At 38.3% G+C, this 26899-nt stretch overlaps 1 protein-coding gene across 1 annotated transcript in view; it reads right to left on the bottom strand.

The window, feature by feature from the left end:
• mtor (mechanistic target of rapamycin kinase) overlaps positions 1-26899 on the bottom strand; it is a 175509-nt gene that overhangs the window by 63501 nt on the left and 85109 nt on the right. Inside the window, exons 29-32 of the mRNA XM_030140024.1 lie at positions 14910-14985; positions 8993-9132; positions 4196-4296; positions 3513-3628 (exon numbers count right to left, since the gene is read on the bottom strand). Of these exons, the coding sequence (XP_029995884.1) occupies positions 3513-3628; positions 4196-4296; positions 8993-9132; positions 14910-14985 (433 nt within the window). The remainder of the gene's footprint in view (positions 1-3512; positions 3629-4195; positions 4297-8992; positions 9133-14909; positions 14986-26899) is intronic.

The following is a 26899-nucleotide window of genomic DNA, read 5'->3' as shown; positions in this document are numbered from 1 at the left end:
TGTAAGAGTCTGGGATGGGAGCTGGACATCTAATGGGATAAGCGGATTGTATGACAAAGCTAACAGTCACTAATTAATTATTCATTATTTCATTGTAGCCAGTTTCCTACTCTACTACAGTGCATATGAATTTTAGGAATTTTTTTTGGTATTGGAAAGTGCGATGTAAAAAAACTTTCAACTAAACACATTAAGTTGAACAGAGTAACCAGATTCAATTTTTGCCATGATTTTTTCTCCTGAAAATCTAATTTGCACCTTACTTGAAAGGTGCATTCATTTTTGTTTGCAAAATAAATTCATAACATCAGGAACTCTGAGTTAATCCTGTGACATGTCCCCAATAAAAAACTAGCAAATGGCAATAAAGGTATTTTGTGAATAACACTGTCTCAGATGTACCCATTTCACTCCCCTAAATGTTCCTTGCATCAGGACCATCTGGGATTGGATTAAACCTGAGGTATAAAAACACTTTGTATAAATGAAAGCAAGCATGTCATTGCTTGCTCCTGACACCCCTCTAACTTCACCGCTGCCAACAGTGACACATTAGTACAACTAGGACTAGAACGCCTGCATATGTAGCAAAATGCATTAATGCTCTGCTGAGTGCCAAAAGATTTATGAGGCGAACTAAACAAACTGATGAGAGCAATGGTGTGAATGTTATGTAATCACAGTTGTCGATGTGAAATATATCTTCTAAAAACAGACTACATTTTCATGCACATTCAGAGAAAGGGCGAGTTAGAGGAAAGTGACAAAAAGAGAGATTCAGAAGGGAAATGTGAGTCACTTTTCCTGTCATGGCTGAAATGCAATTTCCAAAACCTTTTTATGAAATTCAACTAAGTGTCAGAGAACATTCATGCACCAAAAATGTTTTTCCTACCTTCCTGTTATTTTCATGTAGCACATTACTAAGTCATCTGTAAAATTCCAGCTCCCTGGCTTTTCAACCAGTAGTAAACATTTTAAATTTCAGTGATGCTGCTGACATTCCATCAGCAGTGCAAAGCCTGAGGCATGGAAAGGCGATAACAGATAAACCTGAACAGCAGCAGGGACAAACAAGGACACTAGGTGTTGTAGCTAAAAGCCTGCTGATTTCTTGTGCCTCTCCCGCCAATGTTTTTTGGGAGCTGTTATTAACGGGAAGGTAAAATGATGGAGGATGACTGGGGAAGTTCTCTGAGGCCAGGGCACACAGCTGTTTTACACCGACTCCCACCAATTATTATTTTCGTGGGGAGGGAAAGGAAGAATAGCGTGCCAAAACACCTTTTCAGGCATGCACAACAAGAGACAGGCTTATAGGAGACTGGTTGGGAAGAGGTGACAATGAGGCTGCTTCTTTACAACCTCCATTCAGTTATAGTCCTGTTTACTTCTGAATTACTGCATCAGGGCCTCACTGGAAATGTGCAGTCCAGACGACTCCAGATAAATGCAGTGTCTGCTACTGGCAGTACAAACAAACCATGACCTGATCTTCTATTCTCTTACAGGAAGGTTGCACTTACATACTTACATAGGTTCAAGTCCTCTGATAACACTTTATCATAACAGTGGGGTATGCAAACACCTGTGCAAATAGTTGGAGAAAACTAAAAACATGGGATAACTGACTGTAAAAGTTGCTCAAATATTGATTTTCCAATACACACAGATGGGGAATTTTCAAAACTGTTTGAATACTGTTCTGCTGCATTGATACACATCTGTGCCTTGTTCCCCATTTCTCTCTCTTTAACAGAAAACACCTACCATGGATGCATCTCCACAACTGGATTACAGGCTCTAAAATAGTGACTGCAAATTTCAGTGGAAGTTTTGTCATTGGAGCAGAGGACAATAAAGTTCATTTAAAGATGATTCAGTGTTAAGTCCTCCACACATCAGACTGTATTCTTTATCTCATAAAAATCATTACACTCAAAAATCCTGCATGCTTAGTCCAATGAGCTAAATTATTCAATTTGATAAAAACACAAAACAAAACAGAACTCAGGAGTGGGCATCAAGGAAGTAGGCATCCAAGACAATCATAACCATTGTAATATAACTAGATAACAACAATAAATAATCTCCAGCAACCATCATCTCCCAGCACAAAATGGACTCCACCAGAAACTGTAATTTAATTCTGACATACTATTAAGCTTATTTAAACAGCTTATGTATACAATTGTCTACTAGGATAACTTAGTTACTTCAAACATCTGGAAGAATATTATTGTCAGTAATCTATAAAGTTCAAATGACTGCTAATGTTAACCACAATGATTATGCGGTTTCTACCACTGGTTGAGAAAAAAATCACACCTCATCATATTATAGCCATTATATTTATTTTTTAATAAAAATCTACAATATTATACTTTCAACATTGTGTTATTTTTCCCTGTGGTAATAAAAATGGCATAAAATGTTGAAGTGGGGGAGTAATTATATGATGAACTTGGCTCAGTGAAGTGTTTTACCAGCGGGAGTTCAACGGGTAGGTCTGTCATTGTTGGCACAGACCAAACATAGATTTATAAAATAAAGCAACCCAAAAACATTCACACAGATGTAGGGTGAGCTTCCCAGGGCACGTGTTTGGTTGTTGGGGGTACAGTGGGAGGAAAAAACAGCCCTATGAAATCAAAAGGGCTTAAGTGCGAGGATTACCAACTGCATCCGGAAGACTACATTGAGCTCATGTTAACATTTAAGCTTTCACCCTCGCTCCATCTGCTTTTGATTCCACGTCATTCAATGTGAGTGGCCTCATTGTCGGCAAATGTATTTCTCTACTCTGCTGATGCAGAACCTTTAGGCCACACCTGGACCTAAGCTCTAACGTGGGGGTTAGGGGCCACAGAGAGCAAGTCTCTGGGACTTCTTGGCTAAAAAGGAATTGGGAGCTGGAGTCCAGGGGAACCAGAGCAACAGGTGTCAGTTCTGGGAGCTTGTGTTCGTTAAACTTGCCAACATCTAGTTTGAACAAAACTATCTCGAGGGACCATGAGCTCATCGAATACCCCAACCTTCATCAAATGAGGAAAACACTGCTGTGACCTCAGCCAGACCTTGTTGACAGGCAGACAGGAGGGATAATGGACTCTTTTATTTGTTGGAGGCTTGGGCGATTTAAGATATCAAGAGTTATGTAACAGTTCCACACCACAGAAGTACTAGATTGTGAAGAGACACAGATAAAAACAAATCCAGAACATTTATTCATTTTAATAAGGAGACTGAATTGGTTGAGTTATTTGATCCTGTCTGGAATAGCTGCAAAGCCATTTTTATTTTACTTCACAGTGTTAGTTTCCAGTGATTTTTACTTTTCAGACCTTACCATAAAATGTAATGAAAATTCCAGAAGCTGCAGAGTAGGCAAATTCCCTAGAGGTATGTCTTTATGTGCTGTTTTTCTAAAATTATTTAAGAGTTTGAAGGGGCATTAAATGTGGGGGAATGTGTTCCACTGGGTGTTTTTTGTGAGAAATGATGTAACCCACCTGCTGGGCCAATGAAAAAAGGTCCTGATGCAGGGCTAACACTGCTCTATAGAAAGCACCATCATGGGTGTCTCTGGGGATCATGCACGTGTACTCCTCCATGCTGTCCCAGTGCCCTGGAAGAAAAAAGCACATGCAGAGGCGAAAGCAGCAAGTTTATATTAATGACTTAAAGATCTCATTAGGGAATATTTTGCACCCGACTAAGCCAGACTCAAGCAGATGTAAGTGTAGCAGCCTGTCCCTGGTGCGCTGAACCAATGTCCTCCACTGTGTACGTACTGTAAATGACTGCAACTTAAACATTTAGCTTTTGAACAACACCAATAAAAAGGAGTCTTCAGTTAAAGGAACCAGTTGCTTTACTGTTATAATGTCAGGGTTTACGACTATGTGTGGAAAGTCAAAGCCACAGACTGCAAACCTCAAAGCATGTCACTATGGTGTGGTCCCCATTTTCTCCTACACTGCATGTTACAATAAGTCAGTGTTATGTCTGGATGCTATTCCCATCTAGCTATTCAAGAGGGATCTGGCAGCAGCTTAGCAGCTTACATTGTTATCATCGCTGATTTGATTAGAGTAAATCAGAGAGAGGATTTCCATCAAGTCAAACTCCACTCACCGCTGCTTTCAGTTATTGTAGTGAATTCTTACATTGATGAAAGAATAGGAGTGGTTACCTAGACCCCAGGCAGCTGCAGCGGCCATACGAGCCATCTTGGCCTGGGTCTCCTCGCTGACCAGTGTCCACTCCTCACAGCACTGCTGGTGTAGCTGGCCCCTGGAAAACAAGCACGCAGTCTAAGGATGGCTGCAGAAATACACTCAGAGTCTGTACAGTACTTACAAACATGCCCACAGTGGTGACTAGAGCTAATCAAAGTTTGCTCTCAGCTGTCATCTGCTTCCATATTTCAGCAGATAATCACATGCAGAAGTAGTGTAAAGTAGATTTCAGCATGTCTACATAGACAATTAACAAGATAACCTCTATTGGCAAGAATTTCAGCGCAAAGCACTTTGACCTTAGAGCTTTTGGAGGAGTCCAAGATCCAAATTTCCTAAATAAGAGCATGCAGTATGCATTTACCTGTAAACAACACAGGGAAATCTAACTTATTACTGTTTTTTAAGGACATCTTTCATCTGTTGTTTGAATTCCATGCTAACCATAATTAAAATGCTTTCCCAAAAGAACTTTACCCTTTTTATAAACTCAGCCTTGATGAAAAAAGATTCTGATATGATACATTGTATAATCATCATGCGTATGTGTGAGAACGCTGCAAATTTATTTTCCATTTGACTGCTTCAAACAACATGTACAAAGACTTATTCACCACAATAGCTAATTAGCTCTGGCTGCAGATGAAAACAGAGCAGTCCAGAGATAAAGCTTAGTGTGTATTACACCTGCCATTAGTTAGTTCTCCATTTGTTTTTACAGATGTGCGTCTCAAATCAGTGCATTGTCCCACCACAGGCTGACATTACCAGCCATCCCAGCAAACAGATGAATGTTCCCGCTGGGGTCAGGTGTATCCAACCAAGACTAATTCCTCATAGACTACAATCAGTGTAGTATTGTCCAGGATGAGATCAAACCCACTGCATGTGTTTTACAGGCAGGATGCTGGACTGGGCTTAAAGGAGATGGACATAGAAGGAAGGAGAGACTGAGACAAAGAGGGAAGCAGATTTGGATGGAGGTCAGTGAAGTGAGGCCATCTCCAGCTGCCAGGCTATTGTATAACATGAAGGTACAACCCAAAGAGGAACAAAATAACAAAAAAAAACTAAACAAAAAGATGTGTGTTTGTTTCCTCCAGGAGGAGGAGTATGAGCTGTGATTTGACTCAGCAGATCACCTTTCACATCTTTGGAATTTCAGTGGAATACATGTATAACAAGCAGTAATTTAACCATGTAATAAGACACGTTAGAGTGAAGTAATGGGATTACATGCTTGGAGAATGTAAGGAGGTTTAAATAAACTGGCAGATTCCGAGATTAGAGATATTCCAGCCCAAATCTATTACCATTCACTGGAAGAACACTGGGAGTACACAGGCTAAACATCCCTACATAGGAGATGTTCAGCCTGTGTACTCAGATTTCTACACACCACTTACAGGAACACTAAACTTTAGAATCTCAGTCCATTATGAAAGTCAAGGGTGTGACTGATAGCTCAGTTAATTAGCAGCCAGTGTTTACTGAATAAAAGTAATCCAAAAAAAAGTGTCAAAGGACAACGATAAGGTGGACTGGTCCCTGAAAACAGATGACAAAAGGACAGAGTTGAGTATTTTTCCTAAGGAGGTTCAGGTCCCTTAACATCTACACGAAGGCTACGTTCAGACTGCAGGAAAATGTGGCCCAAATCCGAATTTTTTGCCCATATGTGACCTGTATCTGATCTGTTAAAGACAGTTTGAATAGCACAAATCCAACATTTTCAAATCTGACTCAGGCCACTCTCACATGTGGTCCGATACGTATCTGATATATTGCAATGCGACTTCAGTCTGACCAGCCAGGTCACATTTATCCGACCTTTACATTGTTGAAATGGAGACGAACATCACAATTCTGCATCCCAGGGGTGTTACTTCTATAAACACACTGCGTGCCTGTGTGGTCACGTATTATGTCAGGACCTCTTTTGTGCATGCAGATCACTTCAGGGTCTTATTCACTTCATATTCAAAACTGACAGATGTCACATTTAATGTGTGATAGGCTACATTCAGACAGGATGTCTGAATAGAAAAGATGTTGCACACTTTTTACTATTTGTTTGTAGTCAGAGTGTTGTTCTATGCTGTAGTCTGCTAGCGAGGCAGTACGAGACAAAAGGATGCAAACTGGCTAAACAAACCAGTGAACAGAACTGGCTCAGTGACTGAATGGATGTGACGGACAGAGGACATCTTGGGCAATCTTGCTCATTCTCTTCATCCAGTCCTGACAAACCAGAGAAGCAGCTGCAGCATGTGACCTACACTTTGCCAAGCAGGTGATGATCAGGACAGAAAAGAACTGTCCAAAATCTTTTTACCTTGACAGAGAATAATGTGTCCACAATCTGCCAGATCTCCTCTGACTTGTAACCGGTCAGCTCTTATATAATCCCCCGATTTTTCCATCCACACACAAACAAATACAAAACCCTTCTTCAGCTGAATCATTTTCTTATAAAGTACATGAATCATTTTCTTGTGAAATGAATCACACTGACCACGCACACTGACACAAGGAGGAGACCAGGTTACATAAGAAAATTAACATCTGCTTAGCGTCATGAGCACTGTGACACTCTGCATATTTGAGTCCTTCAGACACCTTGTGACTTATTTTTTCCTAAAATTGTTCTTTGAAAGTGGGGGGGGGCTGCGTTGCAATAAACCACAGCGAGGCTGCTTTGGACTAGCAGTGCCTCTAACTGCTGTTGGATGCCTGTTCATGCATTTCCCAGTTATATTACCCCGGTCAACTTGGAACACCCTGTTTCGCTGCGTTTTCACCCCATCATCAAAGAACTCCTGTCAGGACTCATTAGGGACATTCAGCCTATGCACACTAAGCATAAACGAAGTGGGAGATGGAAGACTTAACTTCAGACACTGGCTTCCATTACGGTTCAAACTGAAGACCCCAAGAAGCTCTTTTATTTATATTTAATTACACAATTCATCCATAAAAGGAAAAACTGTAGAAATCTGTTAAAATCAAACAAAGTTGGCCAACAGTAGGGATATGCAGCTCCATCACGATGTTATGTGTAGCCCTTCTCCAGTGGTTTAATCCATGATAAAGAAAAAATCTACTCTACTTTTACTTAATTGTGTGGTTTAATTTCACAAGAATCTCCAATTTCGGACATAACGTGTTGTTAAAGAGCCACAATAAAATAGTTGTATATTATGACATTTTTTTTATTTTGGTTAATAGATGTTTTTTTACAGATGCGATAACTTTATTCTCAAGTCTTCAGTTTAAATTCTTCTTTGCCTTTTGATCACCTTTATATTTCATTCCAACTTCTGTTCAAAACAAAGTTAATCATTATCAATATTAAAAAAAAAAAAAAAAAAAAAAATGAATTATGAAAAACGTGAAATATTGTGAACTCCACTGCCAAGACAGGTCAGACTGTCTGGGCCTAAATTGACCTAAAACAGACCTAAACCAATGTGAATCAGATAGAAAACAGTGAAACCGATGAGAAAAAAAAAAAAAATTTCAACAAGTCCACAAAAAGTTATGTTTTCAGTATGGAGTGTGACCTTTGTTAGCCCAAAGATCTGGAAATAGCCTGTACCGGCAAATGCAAGATGTTTTCTTTTAAAAACATGCATTATTTATCATCTGATGCCAGCACTTAAAAGGGTCATACAGTGCATTTAGAAAGTATACAGACCTCTTCACTTTTTTCACGTTTGTCATGTTGCAGGCCGATGTAACAATCATTTAAATTATTATTTTTCCTCACATTAATCTACACTCAATCTCCCATAATAACAAAGCGAAAACAGAAATTTAGATTTTTTTGTAAATTTATTAAAAAGAAAAAAACTTAAATATCCCTTCCTTTCCACTTCACGTCTTTATTGCATTAATATTTTGATGTTTTACACCACGTTTCATTCAACACGTGTCAGGTGTTTCTAATAGTTTATGCTACTTCTTGTCGCGGGGTCAGATGTCACAATAAATGCTAACTTTAACTTTCAGAATCCATTTAGTTCAGTTTTTAAGGCTGTGCACATATTTCCTCTATTTTCTTATTTTATCCCAAGGTAAGAGAATGAAAAATAAATATCTATGTTCATTTCAACCTGGCAAAAACAAAGATTGTATGTTTTATGTCTCCAGACTGATTGTTAATCTCTTTCTGACCAGAAATGGCTCTTAACATGGTAAAAGGTTGCTGATTTATGTCCTAGCTACTCCATGATTGTTGTGTATAATGAAAATATCTAAAATATCCATCTTTCTGTCTATAGAGATTACACAGTATTGTGTGTTCTCTAGAGCATAATTTCACATAATGTTACTGAATACCACAAGAGAGCAAAATTAAAGTTATACGATATTTTAGAATCAATTTACTCCTTTCCTATTATATCACAGAAAACATCACACACCATTTCAACGTGTCTAAAACTTCCAAAGTCATTATGTATCTTTGGGAGGAAATATCAATTAGCCTGTTAATAAGGATGACTCAAGTGTACACAAGTTACCATCCTGTCTGGTTGATTTGTGTGTGCATTTAACCTCCCTATCACAAAAACAAATCCTGAAAATATACTGGATATTCTACATAGATTTTACCAATGCAAAAACACACTGCAAACTCCAACTGAATATTTCTAGAAGACACTGTATGTGAATCTAAGATCCGATGCCTAGATTCCATAGCAGCACCTCTGATGTCACCACATATGTTCATATGATTGTACATGACATACCATTCTCCCAGGGCCTCTAAGCAGCGCATTCTGCCCAGGATGAGCTCTGGATCTTCTTTGTTCATATCGATTTTCTTGTCATAGGCTACCAGGGCATCCTCCCACTCATGCAGCTTCTCATACCAGGTGGCTTGGATTTCCTAGGAAAAAGGTCACAGCAGACAGGTGTGAATAAAGCATGAGAATCGTTATTCTCTCATTCCAAGGTTTCAAGCATTTATCTGTCAGTAAGGCTTACTTTTATCACTCAGTGAGGACAACAAAACTTCTGAAACCCACTTTAAAAAGGTATTAGCCATTAGACGTTTATTGGACCCTTTCTCGTGGGCTCAATGATGCACAGATCTCTCGCAACCTTTGTTTAGCTCCTGATACCTGACACAACAAGGAAACAGTGCATCCTCCCACAATAAAACTTTCCAAAAGGTCACCTCGTAAACAGGGTTCCTGGAAGTGCACAGTGAAACTTTTTTACTGTCTCCTTTCACTTAAACCATGCCTCAATGTGGTTCACAGCAGCAGGGAAGACCATTTCTATAGGAGACCCACTGTTCACATACTAGGTGGGAAAACATGTTTGACTCGACTAAATTTAACTGCTTTGTAAAAGGCGAGTGAATGCAGACCAAGGAAATGCCATGTTTACATGAACTCTAAAGCACTGCACTGTTTAATTTAATGATCCTTTACACAGTTGATCAGTATCATACACTCAAACCAGCACTGACCCATTGAAAAAGGTACGTTCATGGGAATGATATTTTTGTTGATCTGTTATATTTTAGGTTTTTGCTGTACAACTGAAATGCACCAAATGAATATCAAAAACTTACACACAAAAGTCTCGCTGTCACATTTCCTTTATAATTGTCATTAACTATTATGAAACCATATTTAATCAACAGTAAACACAGTGTGTGTCAGCCCTTCCCACCCCAGGTTAGGCTTATTCTTGCTTCAAGGTGCCTCATTGTCGTTTCCATTTACTGTTTAAAAAAAAAAAAAAAAAAAAAAAAAAAGATATGCTAAAAGAAGCTACATTTTATTGGGATCCCAACCAACTAGACTAACTGAAGTTCACAACTACCTTTTTGTAAGATAACTGAAAACTGGGCCTTTAAAGACATAAAAATGAACAAAGGAAAGGTATGAGAAAACTTAGAGTTGAACATGTGCAAGAAAGTCCAATATTTAACTGTCTCTTGAGCTGCCAACCCATAAAGACCCAGTGCAGCTTTTGTGGCAGTTGCCAAATACATTTTTCTCTCTATGGAACTTTTCTTAAGTGATTTATCACCATTTATTATAACCTTATCCTTTGCATTTAGGCATAATCAGGCATATACCTATATTTAATTTACTGATTATGTAGTTGTTCATATACATATCCTTTATTTAACCAGGTAAAAAGCCTCATTGAGATTGCAAATCTCTTTTCAAAGAGTGACCATAAAAGCTCAGAAACAGAGAACAAGTGACTTATTCAGCAACAGTATCAATAACTGAACATATAAACAAGTCCTTCATACTACTCTCATTTATCAAACTCCATGGGTTTTACTAGGGAATCAGTGTTGCAGAAGTGCATTTCCACGTTCACTACAGAGCCTCTGAACATCCACATGGGTCATGACCATGAAAAGATAACTTAATTTTACACCAATTATTTACATGTGTTGATAAGATTAGTGGTTCAAAAGGTATTAAACATTTTAGACCAGTAGAGGAATTTGGTTGATAGAGGCTCTTTGGGTCTTTAAGGGTTAATTAAAGCAATTTAACGGTGGGTGGATAACTGGGAAAAGCAGAAATCTTCACAATAACATTACGTCATTTGCAAGTGTCCTATGACAAACCAAAATCTGATGTGCCTGTTATGCTACAGGTATTTTATCTGTGTTATGGTGCTTGGTTTCATATTGTGCTGAGGATCATTTCCCCAGTGGTTATGGTTTCCAGAGTATAACACACTCAACATTTTGTCTCTATAATCTTTGTTATTTGGATTGTATTATGGTTGTTGTCTTAGCTTGTTTCACGTTATTCTTCTATGTTTTTCAGGCAGCATTAACACCATTTTTCAATCTCACCGCCTGTTTTAACCTTTTTTCCCCTCAACAGTATGCACAGCTATGGCGGATATGGCAAATCTAATGTACGATACTTTTTGTACACCACATGGCAGACAGACAGTTTGATACGTGGTGAACATAGAGCAGGTACAGACACATGCTGCATTTTCTTTGGTCTGGACCAAAACAGAGTTACAATGAGAGTAATGAACTCTAAATGAATAGTAAAGTTGCTGTTTAACTGTTCTGTAAATAGGTAACACTTTGTTAACACATTCACCATAGTAAATGTATGTGTCAACATTAGTGTCATGTTTACAGCTTATTCAGCAGTTTCTTGTTTTATGTTTTGTAGATTTTATTTTACTTTATGGTCAAATGTGTGTGTTATCTGTAATACACACAGCTGTGAGACAGATTTCCGTTTATGGAGATAATCAAATTGAAACTGTGTGCAGCCGGCCAAAAAAATAAATGAATATTCCTTAAGATTAATGACTGGCATCTACAAGAAAATAATAGTTTGACTTTGGCTAACAGGGAGAGAAAGATTGAAATGCAGAAGGCAGCTTTCCTCTTACGTAACTGAGATGGAAAATCTCTGATGCTGTCCAATGCATGTCTACTGTTTAACAGTTATTTCATATTTGGATCATGTCCACAGAGCATGAAACAGTGTTTCAATAGCATCAGCAGGGTGAGGTCTTGTAGGGAAATGGGTTTAAAAATAAATAAATAAAAAAATTGGTAAAAAGTCAGTGTCACAACAGCTAGCATTATTTCAACTAACCAAGTTTTTGTACTTTATGTGGTTAAGACAAATAATGTCAACTAAAACTGCTCAATACAACACAAATCAATGAAAATCACAATATTAGGATTTAGATTTTAAATTTTTCAAATTAACCTTAAAAAGTCAAATGAGGAGATGGAATAGATGAAGCTTAAAACAAGTAAAAAAGTATGCAGAGCTTGCTAATACCCCTGCCCGGTCGCACAACATTTTGCTCCTCCTCTTCACTGATACCCTGCCTACCCAAGGGATTAATTTTGAGTGTCAACATTCAATCTTTTTAAAAACTTTTCAAAAATTTGTAAAAAAAAAAAAAGCAAAAATTGAGAGAGAAGCACATGTAAAGAGCATGTGTGTGAAATTTGGAAAGAATTGGGTGAATAAAGTCTGAGAAATGGGATGGACAAATTTGAAGTTGAAACATTCAGGAATTTGTAAAAAAAAAAAAAAAAAAAAATTGAAATTCAGCCATCAATGACTAATGGAATGGATAAAAATCTTGGATGGACGAATGGAAGGATGGACAGAAATCCTGGTTATAACCCCGTCCGCCCCAAAGGGGGGGGTGGGGGGGTTTAAAAATCACAACTACTGTCATGAAACCAGAGACAGATCCAAGACAGATGACAAGTCCTGGTCAGTCTTTGAGACAAGTTAAAGGTGTTGAATTATGTAAGAAAATCCCAACATCCTGTGACTCCTGTGATGAAAATGTCCACAGTTCTGCACCTTCTCCTTGACTACTGATCCGTGCAGCAGATGGTTTTTCCACATGCTGTGCATTAGGAAGAGGGCGTTCTAGGGGCACGTGTTTCAAAAGACCCCCAACCCCATGTTAAGGTATTTTTATAAAGAGAAGATAAGATGGAATGGAATGTAGCTCAGTATGGCTATGTTGAGCTGAAAACGGGTCAGGGAAAGGTGCACAGCTGCACATATCTTGATAATTTTACATGTAAAAACTATTACTATATCACTCAACACACATTTGTATGTATTTTAGTGGTCAACACGGTGCACTACCTGACAATGGTAGCTTGTCATGTGACTCAAACTGAAGAAGGAAAATACATACTCAACAAAACACCTCTACTACACTGTATTGCAGAAGTTAAGGAGTGGATGTCACTAAATTTCTTACACTTGAATGTTAAAAAAAAACGAGGTCATGTTTGGGCCTAGTGATACATCCAAAATTGATGTTGATCTGAGATTTTTACATCAATATCTGACACAGTCAGCAACAAACCTGGGTATAAGACTGGACAGTGATCTTAAATTTGATACTCAGACTAAATTCAGGTTTTTTCAACTGAGACAGCTGGCCAAAGTGAAATCATTTCTCCCTCTGCATCAGTTTGAGATTTGAATCCATGCTTTTATCACAACTTGTTTAGACTACTGCTGCACACTTTACGTGTTTCAGGATTGATTTTAAGGTCCTTTTAATGGTTTTTAAATGTCTTAATGGTCTTGGTCCTTCTTATCTTTCAGATCAACTTTTACAATATGAACCCTCGCGGACCCTGAGGTCCTCTGGCATTGGCCTTTTAACAGTTCCAAAAGCTAACACAAAAACTCACGGTGAGGCAGCTTTTCAGCATTATGCGCCTCACCTATGGAACAGCCTGCCAGGGAACCTCATGGCTGCAGAGAATGTAGACATCTTTAAAACCAGGCTCAAGACCCACCTTTTTAATCTGGCTTTTAAATTATGCCCCTTTATTTTAGCTTATATTTTTAACTCCTGTCTCCCTTAGTTTTTAACTTGACTTCTAGTTTGACCTTTAACCACTGCTTCTGTTTTATCTTTTTATTGCTTTATATTTATATTATATTTACATATATGTTTTGTATTACATTTATACTCTTTTAACCAGTGCTTCTTTTTATCTTTTTAATGTTTTTATTTATATTCTCCAGTGTTTCATGGGTGGGGGCCCTCCACGCCGGGGCCGGCTGTGGGCTCCAGTGGCTCTGACGCTCGCTCAGGGGTCTGCTCCACGGTGGGGTATGGGGCCCTGCTGCCGTGATGCGGTGGCACTTCGGCCTTCCCTCACCAGTCAGGATGCGGCTTTATGATGGCCGCGCCAGGTTACTAGGGGGCGGTGGCTGCCCCCTGGTGCAGGTGGCTCCCTGTGATAGCGCCTCCTCTCTGTTGTTTTATGGCCCCCCGTGCTCAGCCTGTTGCTTTTCTTTATTTCCTCATCTATTTCTTTTTGTTTTATCATTTATGGGTATTAGCATTAGGTACATGGGTGGTGGGGTGTATGTGCGTGTGTTTGTGTGTGTACGTGTATGTATGTATGTGTGCGTGTGTGTGTGTGTGTGTGTGTGTGTGTGTGTGTGGTGGTGGTGGGGTGCACTGATTTTATATGTAAAGCACTTTGTGCTACATTTCATTGTATGAAAAAGTGCTATATAAAGATTAGCCAGACGTCACTTACTCGACTGCAGCTGGTTCAAAATGCTGCTGCCCAACTTTTAACTGGAGCCACAAAACGGGACCATATCACCCCAATTTTAGCATCACTTCACTGGCTCCCAGTTTGTTTCTCAAGAGATTTTAAAATTCTTTTGTTTTTAAATGCCTCAATGGCCTTGCGCCGCTGTATCTGTCCAACCTGCTCCAAGCCGTACACTCCTTTGTGTTCTCTCAGACTGGCAGATCAGTCATTATTAGTCATCCCAAAGACACAGAGGAAGCTGAGAAGTGACAGGGCTTTTTCAGTTGCTGCCCCTAAACTGTGGAATGAACTACCTTTGCACATCAGGCAAGCTGACTCAATTTCTATTTTTTTCTCTTTGGCTTTTAACTCAGTGTGAGGGGTTGGCTTTTATTGTCTTAATGTATAATTACTTTTTATTATTTTTAATCATTCTTTAATGTGTTTTATTTGTTTTTATGTCCGTGTACAGCACTTTGGCCAACTGTGTTGATTTTAAAGTGCTTTATAAACAAAGTTGACTCAACTAAAATGTAACTAGGTGTGGTGCTGAATGTACCACAAACAATCATTTAGTCAAGATTTAAGAAGCAACAAGCACTTACCAGCTCTCCGAAATGCTTCATGGCATACTCCAGCACTCCAGATGCAGCCTCTGGTTGCTGTAATTTATTGTTGATACTGTAAAAAAAATGACACAAAAAAAGACAGGGCTTTAGAAGAATTTCAAAAAACAAAAAAGTCAAAAAATACATTTAGATGTCTGGTTTTTGTATTTGCAGGATCTACAAATGCCTGTATAACTGTAGTGAATTGTACAGATTCAAACAAGGTGTCCAATATATCTGATCAAATAAATTCATTTGAAAATGAACTTGTAAAGAGCAGCCCATCAACACTAACAAATTAAATAATTTTTATCTACCAGTATATCCATTTCAATGTGACAACTAAAAAATATTGCTCAAATATTATTGACATGTTTTGTTTTGTTTTTTCTTTTTTGTGTTGATGCTAAAGGAACCCAAGACATGAAGGAGCATTAAAATTGAACACAAGAAGTTTTTGGACCGGCTTAATGAATGAATTGTGGATCATGGACACACAACTGTAGGAGAGTTGGGATAAAATAATAATAATCTAACATGGGACTAACTGGTCAAATATCAGCTGCTCTGTGTAAAAACATACAAAAAAGGCTCAGAACTCTGAACTGTTTTGAGGGTGAGTCTGTGTTGGACTTAGAGTGCATTCAGTTTGGATATGCACAGTTTGCAGTGTTTGGCCTTTGAAAACATGATGGAAGGCACCCGCACGCAGAGTCCTGCATGGGTCCACTTTTCCAAACCCGCATCCACCCGTACCCGCAAAGCTTAGTGCCCGACCCACTACCAGCATTTTTTTTCATGTCCAATCCACACCTGCCTGTACCCGCATACATTACACCCACTATCCGACCCAACCCATGATTAAATACATTGTCTACACAGTAACTCTTTTTTTTTTTTTTTTTTCTTTGTTTTGGCTAAACCGCACGCCATCAATAAATCTCTAATATGTGCTACTCAATGACGTCTGTGGCCAGATGTAAATAGAGGTAAGGCTCACTTCACAATAAATATTTTATAAATATATTTATATATTATATATTTTATATATATATATATATATATATATATATATATATATATATATGTATTTTTTTTTTTTTTTTTTTTTTTTTTATATAAATATTTTCCCTCCCTTGCCCGCTACCCACCCACATTTCATTTAATTTTACCCTTGCCCTTACCTGCAAAAATTCTTCTTTTTTTTTTTTTTTTTTTTTAACCCGTCCCTGCATGTTTTTGCGGGTTATCGGTCCGGTGCAGGACTCTGCCCACACGGACAGCGCTCTGGAGATTTTTCCCCCCACTAAAAGAACAAAGTTGGAAGTCTGGACGCATTTTGGATTTTTAAAGGCTGCTGAGAGGAAACTAATTGAAGATGGTCAATCTGTCTGCAGAAAATGCAGAAAAGTCTCCACGAAGGGAGGCAGCACTTCACACACAAATGCTAGTGTTGCTTTTATATACACATTTGCTTTCCAGATAAGGCACATGAAACAGTGAAAGTGTTCTTTCTGTACCAGTTCTCAAATCTGTAAGACTAGATCTAGTCTTGAGCACTGAATGTAAAGAAAAGTATTCTTAGTTCTTATCTACAATTTGCACAAAGTACAGTTACCTCTTACGGCCATAAGGTGCCATTTTTAAAGCACATTTATATGTTCGATGTTTACATGTTAGTATTTTAATGTTCCTGCTAACAGAAAGTACATTGTGTGTGTGTTATTTGTTTTTTTTTTTCTAAATAAAACTTGGTTAAATTATGTCAGTGTGTGTATAAGTACTGTTTGAACATTTTGAGCACAGTTCAACATTACCGTGATAATAATGATAACCGTGATAATTTTGGTCACAATAACCGTGATATGAAATTTTTGTATTGTTACATCTCTAGCTGGTTTTGACAGTATTTGGACCAAAGGGCTCATTAGCATTTACAAAGGGTGATTGGTGAGCTAAAGTGGAACACTGGCTTACTGGCCACATAAAGCTGTGAACCTCATTAAGCACTGCATAACAAAGTCATTTTACAGTCTTGTTAGTGCAACTTGTTGAGCTATTTAGATAAACCAACACAGCCAACACACAGCCTGACCAGAGATTTGGGTACAATTTAAAGATGGACCAGATCACATGTTAGAGGGTCAAAATAAAATACTGATAAACACTTATGTAGTATTTTTAGACAGAAGTTCAGTGCAAGTTAATAGGAGCAAACCCCAGTGGCTGTCAGAGGTATTAGAACTTTAAGATACTTCCACATTGGCTTAATTTTGGACCTCAGGTACTGGTCCCTTGTACTGGAACATGGTCAATTCAGGTACAATGTAAGTCATGGCTCTGCCTTCCAACTTCCAAGGTAAACTGAACACAGCATTACTCTGACATTTTGAACTGAAGCACATTGGTTGTAAGAATGAAAATCTTGCCTAACTTTAGTCATCAACCTCCTTGAATGCTCATAATCAGTATCAGCCCTGAATAAGTTGCTGCTAGACAGTCCTCTCACCTGCAGTGCAAAAAACATAGAATGTACAAATACAGGCACAAACTCTATTTATCTTTTTCCAAAGAAGCTGTTCTAGACCTCATGGCACATTTGCACCCCCACCTTGGGAGTGTGATTACACACAGGTGGACAATTGAGGAAGTACTGATACTCTGTCTTGAGTCTAACTGACCTTTTCAGAGAAGACAGTCCTGACAGCTTCAATGTGTTAGCACAGCTAAAGCTAACATTACTACCAATATAATGGACTGAGTGTAAAATCAATGATTTATCTTTGCACAAAGGTGTTTATTATGAGGAGTTAATGCACCTATGCACCTCAGTCATGCTTATTTGAAAAATTATGCGTTATCTGTCAAGACACTACAATTCCTGTTTGTCCACTATCCACTCACCCTCAACCGCCACCACATCTGGAAACACTCATGTGAAACGAAAGTCTATTATATTTCCTCAACTGAAAAACCCTTGTGCAGCCACGGCCAATACATCTGTAAAATGTAGCGTTTGAAGAGTACTGGTATGCGGTGGAGTTCCTGAGGACACCAGACGGAAGGGATGTGGGATGCTTGAGTGTATATGTCAGAGACCTGGTGCGACACAGGGTAAAGGCCAAAAATGGGATGAAATGCCACAGCGAGTGGTCACACTAAGGTGTAAGAATGTGCCAATATAGACAGACATGCCTGATGTTAAGACAACAAATAAGCCCAACAGGAGCTATCAGGTACAGGGTTAGGAACACAAGACAACCTGACCACGGTTTGTAACTTTAGCTGATCTCATGGGCTCCAGGCTTTGTGTTACTAATCATCTGCCAGTCCCTGTGAAATGTTTACACTGGGATTTGTGTGAGGAGTTCCTCATTTTGCAGTCTGCTTATGAACATACTGTGCCAATTCTATGTGAAATCTATGTGGAATTTACTGGAATACTTCCTATATGTAACACTAAAAGGCATTATGAAAAATCACATCACTGCATAATAATATAGAAAGGTGACCATTACCATTGAAATCTAAAGAACTTTTTTTTAATATGTGACTAATCTATTTTTAAAGCAAATGCAATCTTATTTATTCCAAGAGGTGCTACCCGGATTTAATTAATGCAACTGAGTTCTTTTTTTTTCATTTATTTATTTAGTTGGGTTGCACTTTGATGTAAGGAAAGACCAGACCAGGACGAACCAGGTCACATTACTTATCTAAGCAAGGAAATTAATTTCCGATTAACCTGCAATCTACCCATAATTCTAATAGTTTGGTTCTCGTTGCTTTATTCATTGTATTTTCAACTACTTATCTTTAATTTTTCTGCAAACTGCCATGAGATTTTTGTTTCAGATTTTGTTTAATACCCTGATGCCATGCAAACGTTTGACCAATCAGATGGAGACCGAACCATCAGGTCCCCTGAACTTAAATGGGTTCAATTTGATGGCATCTGTGAGTTTCTTTGTTTTGTATTTTTTGTTTTACATCACAGGTCATATTTTGTCACACACTGCATTTTTAATCACATTGCAGAAAACGTAAGAGGCAAATATTCTGACCTAAACAGAAACTAAAATATTTGTGAACTGATCAAATCTGGTCAACTCCTGATCCATTTATTTTTATCAACATGACACAGTTTATCCAAATGGGAGCACTGTGTGTGTGTGGGTTTGTTTGGTTTTTGCAATACTGTAATAACCACATATATGCATTTCTCAGTACCTATATTACGTCCAGATATATGTGAAGCATGTACAGCTTTAAAAACAAAAATTTCAGGGAAAAAACAGCTTCTATTAAGCAAAGTAGTCGTATTCAGTGGACCTCCCTTTGCACTTAACATGTCTTTATCCCTTTTGTTCAGACAATATGAGATTTATTGCATTGTTTTCTGATGTTTTATAGCAGTTTTCATTCAGCACGTCATATGTTTTTAAGAGTTTGTGCTGCTCCTTGTCATGGGGTCAGGAGTCACAATACATAATGATTTTAATGTTTAAAACCCATTTAATTCAGTCTTTTGTGTGTCTTTTAAGACTGAGTACATATTTTCTATATTTTCTTGTTGCATCCGAAGAAAAGAGAATGAGGAATAAATATGTATGCTCATTTCAACCCTTCGAAAACAACAAAGCTGAAGACTGTTGCAGTATATCAAAAAAGCAATTTGAACTGTGTCAAGCAGCTACTCAAACTGTGGGAAACCAAAGTCGTAATCGTGAAACCCTACACAATGAGTGAAATATATGCATACAAAACATCACTAAATCAGTCCAATATGGTTTAATGATCTCACCATATTCATTTAGGGTCACAAGAGAACAGTACACAGTCCAGGGATACAGATGTACCAATTTTTCACAAAGCAGATCAAATAATGACATAGTCATTTGTCTTTTGTGACCATTTATGTTCAGCCTTTCACATAGTGCAGCCCTTCAAAAGCTGCTGGTCTAAACAGAAAACAGAAATTGCTTCAGTTGAGGTCCTGAGTGGAATCAACCCTGACAGAGTGTGATCTCATAACACGAGAAAGTCAATTCATTTAAGTAAATAAGCTATTGTCTGCTACTCATGGGGCTTGATAGAACACCACAAACTGTTTCAAAAACCCATTATATAACTATTGTGCAGGCTTCAATGAATACAACTACCATCCAGTATTCTGATGGTATCACATGGGAATGTTACACTGTTTATACTATGACATTCTGGACAAACAAATGACTACTTGTTGTCAAATAATCAACTTTCAAGCACCAGCTGAATAAAGGACTGCAAAGCATCAATGTCCAATGGCTCACAGGCTGCAAAGGTACGCTAAAGCCGCCCAGATGTGGATTCATCTGAGGAGACAAATCAGAAAAAGAGCCTTTTCTCCTGAAGACCCTGGAGATTTGATTGTCCCTCAGCTGGAGCCATCTGGCTGCCATCTTCGAGCAAAAGGCCGTCTAAATACATCCAGATGACAAGGCTCATATAACAGCCTCTTCAACTTAAAATGTCTATCACACTATTAGCAAGAAGATCGGCAACAAGCCTTCAATTTGTTTGGGGGCAGAAGCGTTCATAACTCCAACATTCCTCCCATTTACTCCTGTGAGGGATGGAAGAGTTGATGAAAAAGACTCTGTGCTTAACTTGTTTCAACTGTTGAACCTAGATGATTCATTTCATCTCACCCTAGCATTTAGATGGTGTGCTGCATATCCGGAGTCACTTTCTCTGGGAGCTTTACTCCTAAACCTTGAATGAGATTTACACATTATTCTTTAACAGAATAGGACAGAGGGTGTCTGATACCACTTTGTAAATGCACTAAGCTGCTTCTACTGGAGACAGTACAATACAAACAACAAAATATATGACACAAATAGAGTTCACTGACAAATTTATAGGGTAAATTCAGCTTGTATCTTGTAATGAGCCCCCAAAGTATGTATTTTGTTTTATTTTTTAAAAATAATTTATCAGCTCATCTATTACAAAAACAGAGAAATGCACCAGAGATCTTAAACTACATAAGGAAAGGCTTTAAAACTGGAAATAATTGACAATTCACACTCCACATTGCACACTTTGAAGAATACAATGAAGCATTCCAAAATTAATGTACTATATGATCTGCTTTTCAAGGACAAATCTTACAGATGGTGTCAATAATCATCCTGTCCAAAGCTTCATACCCCACTAACTCATATTGAGTTACTCTAGTACCGAGGTAATAATTGTATTGCACAGAGTGTTACATTAATGTTGCTACGCACACAAGTTCAGGTGTCTACTGTGTAATATTTAGTGGCATCTAGTGGAGAAGATGCAGATTGCAATCAACTGAACCCCGACCCTCAACCGAAGTTATCATAATCAGTCAAGATCATCAAAGTATCATCTCGTTTAAGCCAGTGTTTGTTTTAATTAATCCTGGGTCTTTCAAGTAAGGAGAAAATAGCAAAACAGTACGAAACCATGAAAAGTGCACTTTAGCAGGCTGCTCGCCAACATATATGATACAAAAAAAAGAAAAAAAAATACAAGCTCTGCACAGATCTATGTACAGCTAGGAAAATGTGGACTCGATTTACTTCAGTAATGAGAGGGTGTGTTTCAGATTTGTTCAGGTTTTTTTCTAGCTGTTGTCTAAATATTGAAATGATGACCCAAAATGATATAAACATGCTGCATTGTCATCAAATAACAACAAAGACCTATCACACACAACCTAAGTCCTCCTCTGTAAACCTGTAGAAAACATGGAAAGCTTATTATAGTCATCTACACTACAGAGGAGCAAAGAAAAATAGTGATTCAGAATGCTGATAGTGATTCTACCTCAAAAGGTTGTCATATGATGTTCTGACTGGACTGTCCAGCCCTGACTAACAAATTCTACACATTATCCAACATATAACACCATGTAATACTCTGGGTCAAAGGACACCCTTAAAGATCATGGATACTTTCTTTAAAAATATATTTAAAGAACTTCAGGATAAAAAGACAATCCCCTCTGCTCCAATAAAATAATAAAAAAAATCCCTATGTACTCTCTTCTAAAGTGGCTTGGATTTTCATTGAGATGAGAGAGCATGATCCTGAGGAAACTGTAGAAATTTCCCCCTAAAGTGGGTAAGATCTGTAAAGCTTCGAGAAAGGAAAACTTAGCCTCACTACAGGACCTGATCTAATCTAATTAGGCAGATATCCACTTGATCCACACTGATTCTTGGAGCTCTTTGTGAGCCAAGTGCTGACTAAATGCTGAAAACAATAACTGCAAAATGACCATGGCTCAAGGTCTATTCAGCTGAGATTCATTTCAATTCTATAAACATACTTGTAACTATGGATTTCTATTCAAAATATCTTGAAACTAAAATTGGAAAATGCTGAGTGTACAGTTTTACAGTGTTTCTCCGTTGACACAGGTAGACCTGGTTCAGATCATAGAGTGCATAAAAGTAATGGATGTTGTGGTTGTTGCCACTCAGTTTAGTCTGGAAGGTAAATCCAGACTTGTTGAACTTGCTTCTCCATTGTAAATACATGTGTATTCATTTCAAACAGTTGAAGTACAGATGTACTAGTTTGATGCAAGCAGTCACATGGAGAATAATGCCACATTTCCATTATGTGCAACCGGCTCGACTCAGCTCGGGTACCAGGTCCTATTCCTGGAGACTGTTTCCATTACAGGATACGACCGACTTTACAGTACCTGGACGTCACAGCAATGCGGCACGTTACTTCTGTGTCGTCTGCTCAGAGAGTTACTGATAAACTCGCTTGTTGCGTGTTGTCTCGTCAAGCTCATGCTGAATTTTTACATCTGAATCTCCTCGACAAACCATGGTGTAGTTTTACGGGCTGTCATCATGTGGATTAACCTATTGCTATATTTACTGTAAACTTCTGCATCTGTTTTTTGTAAAACGGTGGGTAACAGAGACAACTCTCGGACCAATAAATGGTCTGCAGTGTTTACACGTCACGTTTTAGTATCTGTTCCCCAGTCCTAGAACCTCGGTGGAGGTGATACCAAAAAACTAGTACCGGGTACCAGATTCCAGGTCCTTTTTCATAATGGAAACACAAAAAGGCCAAGTCAAGTTGAGCCGAGCCGAGTCGAGCCAAGCCAATACCATGTGGAGGAAACGCGGCATATGTGGTATCTTATACTATACTATGTGTAAAGATTGATGAACATATGGTGGAAACAAAGTTCAACCTAGAAACCTTAAAGGTCGTATATGTGCAACAATTTCAGCATATTTACATTCAATGCATTCAATGTTTTATTTTCAGTGTTTCAGTAGAATGACATTGTCGTGCTTGCGCGTTAGTGATAAATGTACATCACAACATTATAAACTGCTTGGCAGATACCAGGATAACTTTCACTATACGATGGGTCTTTGTGTGAACCAGAAACTAAAGTTAACTTAACAAAGCTAGGATACCATCTACACCCGGTATACTTTTACCTGAACTTTTCACTCGTGCTTGTCCGTGTTTACCCGGTGTGCATGGTAGTGCTTGTGCAGCAGTGATTAACTGCCATCTTCTGATTTGGAGTGTTGCTGTACTTGCCCAAACAGCTGTACAGCGTCTGTATCAGTCATCCTTGATTACAATGGTTCTGATATTTAAAAAAAAAAAAACTTGTTGAAACATAAGCTCATTCATTAGATGGCATCAAGGTTCCAAGAATACTGAACAGAACCATCTCAAGACCAGTGGGCATCAAAAACCAAACAGTGGCAAATTGTCCACAGCACTGAATTTTACATTATGTCTACTACAGGCAGAGGGAAAATGACACTGGCTGTCTGACACATCTCTGGCCTATGTGCGTAAAGAAGCATTCATTGGTCGGGCAGCCAAAATGCAATCAACAATATTCCCAGGCAGAGTGAGTCAAACTAGCCAAACAATCTAGCACCTTCAGGGAGTTTCCAATTTCCATTGTGCAGCTTTTGTCTAGGCAGACTATGGATGAGAAATGGGTGAGGTAAGAACTTTGTCTCTGAAGCAAACACAAAGGCATGAGAAGGGTATTTTGAGAAATAAAACAATGACTTCATGTTTATGACTAAATTAGTCAGCAAAAGGAATCACTGAAGGGGCAGAAGTGAAAAAGGAACTAAAGGAAAAGTGAATGTGGCTAAAGGATAGTATAAATGAAGAACATCAAATGCATAAATACAAAACAAGCAGCAGCTGTGAAAGCTGGAAGTATTGGCTTGTCTACATCAACAGGTCTAATGAATAATGCTCAATGAGTCCTGAAGCTCATTAATGAAGACATCAAAAATCAACTTATTGATGAGCTACTCATTAAGTGACACAAAAGGACCATCCATTTTTCGCCTGAGTAAGAACAACCAGCCAATGCAATCGCCAACAGGTTGATCATCTTCTAAAATAAACCACAGTAAACTATTTTTCCTTTGCCTCAAATGGTTCTCTTGGTGAAATGATCAGTATCTAACTCACAATTGACTCACTGAGCCATTAAGCATGCACTGCCAGTTGTTTTCACTCTCTGTCCAGAAATGTTGTGAAGACAATCCAGACTGGGGCAATTACAAAGTGATTGACATTAATGGCACAGAAACATTCATATTTTTTCAGTTGGATATTTTTTTAGCAGCATAACTGAGTTTTACATGAAAATGATACTGTACTACTCACTGTTCACATGAGGTGAGACAGGTTTATTTGTGAAGCCCCTTTCAATCACAGAGAAAAATCACAGTGTTTAATGAAAGGAGGAAATGAAAATAAATTAATTCAATTCAATAAAGCAATTATGGGAAAGAACAATAGACAAAGTATTGACTTCATGGCTGCTGCTTCAGTGTTGTGTACATTAACACTTTGCTTTAATGCAGTGGTTTCCACATGAGAAGTCCAGGAATCCCATGAGACTTTTTGGCAAACATCATCATTGACATTATCATTGATATATACAGTATGACTATATAGAGACTTATAAATTAATTTATTGCATTAGTACTCTGTACAGAGGGGTCAAAAACAACAGAATGCAATTTTCCACTTGACAAGTTCATTTCAGTAGGTTATCTGCCACATTGGTGAGTAAATGTATGAAATCAGTGTTTCAGTGTCATTTAGTAGTAGACTGCTTCTGAGTTTTATTCACCAACACACAGCAAGGAACTTCATGGTGCTGTCAGATATACTGCAAAACTTATGATGTATTCATGGACACTTTGTGTACTTAGAAATGAATGTACAAGTGGCCAGTTTAAAAATGGAAAGCTGCTAACTATTTCTTATTTTCCTATGTCTAACGACGACAACTGTTATTCCTTCATTGTTGGCAAATTAAAAAGAAAAATAAATCTGCTATTCGTGTACAAGTCTCGAAGTACTTCTACAATCTGTCCTAACATCATACCTCAATATACAAACATTTCTGCCAGTGGTGTTCATGTATCATGTACCTTTGGCTAAGACAAAAAGTAAATTTTGGACACTGCGCACATATTTCCTAATACTAAGGGTTTGGGTTTGTGTAGTGGATAGCTAGTACAAATTTTTGGAGGTAATTTTGTATGGATGTGACCACAGGTGTGTCTTGAGATGTCTTGCTGGTGTATCTCACCCTTTGGTTTGCCTCTGGGACACAAAGTTGAAAACCACAGCACTATTTGTACTTGAGTTATATTATAGCAACATGTTTTGGCCTTCTTCCATTAGCAAAATTTAACAGCATCAGAGTGTAGACAAACTTTGACAAATACAAGATGAATGTGATGTAATGATTGTGTGCAAATCACTTATCTAAACACAACACTATATCATACTGTCATCTTAGATCTCACTTGAAAGCATCGAGATATGAGAGATTTGTCCAATCTTTTGAAGCCATGATGTGGTTTGAGAAATGTTCTGATGTAACCATCACTTCATCTGTCATGTAGACAACATCGGAACAACCATGTCTGAACAGTTTCATACAACACAACGTAAATTCAGGATCCAAGTCCCAAACATGTAATACATGACATAAATCTTCAAGCATGAGTCCAAAATGAGAACATCTTCTGTGGATAAAATGAGCAGCGTGTTGTCATTATTAAATGCAGATTGTGGCCTCACTGTGTCTTCTGCAACAACAATCAAACACTGGACTGCTGTAAGCATGGAGATGTAGGAAGCCCTGGTTACATCAGTCATTCACATCCTTCCTTGTTGACCTGGTATGTGTGTGTGGCCTCAGGGGGTTAAACTCTTCTCCGACACCATCTGACTAGCCCATTGTATTTCATTCTCTAAAACATCAATACAAAAGGATGCTTGTTGGTCAGTGACAGATGCCACAGCATGGGGAAGCACTTAACATCCCCTGACCTTGAAAGCACCAATATGTGCTCAGCTTTGAAAAGGTTAAGATTGAGATTATTTGGACTTAAAGTGGCCCTTTCTTGGAAGAAAACTAAGACAGTCCAAGCCTGTATTTTAATAGAAATCATCAAAGTAATGACAAATATGTGAAAAAAATCTGTCCTTGTCCTCTGCAGTTTTATGTAACATTCTTCTGTTTTTCTTTTTCCACAAGTTAGTTAGGCGTGTTAGGGGGCCACTGAGACATCAGCCGGAGAAACTATTCCACCCATGTTTACACCACACTATCACCATTGGGACACCACTGTAGAGTGTGTCTTCTGGGCTCCTCACCTTCAGGTCAAAGAGGCCAGCAGAACAAAGTGTCTCCAGTGGCTTAACTAAACCCTGACAGTTACCTCACTGGAATGCTGCTGTTGCTATGTAAACTCAAAGGCCCATACACAACATTCGACAAAAGACCCGGCTTCCTTACGCTATGTATTGAATGCACTTCCATGAAAATTACCATTAAATATTTCCAGCAAAAGATGCCAGTTCTTTGATCATTTATTTTTCTTTGTTCTATTGAAAAGGAGTTATGATATAATTGACTTTCCCCCTAA

This window comes from Sphaeramia orbicularis, chromosome 7 (genome assembly GCF_902148855.1).
Source record: "Sphaeramia orbicularis chromosome 7, fSphaOr1.1, whole genome shotgun sequence".
In the NCBI taxonomy this organism is placed as follows: Eukaryota; Metazoa; Chordata; class Actinopteri; order Kurtiformes; family Apogonidae; genus Sphaeramia; species Sphaeramia orbicularis.
Note: the sequence above shows the minus strand (reverse complement) of the source record. Positions and strands in the feature narration are given on the sequence as shown.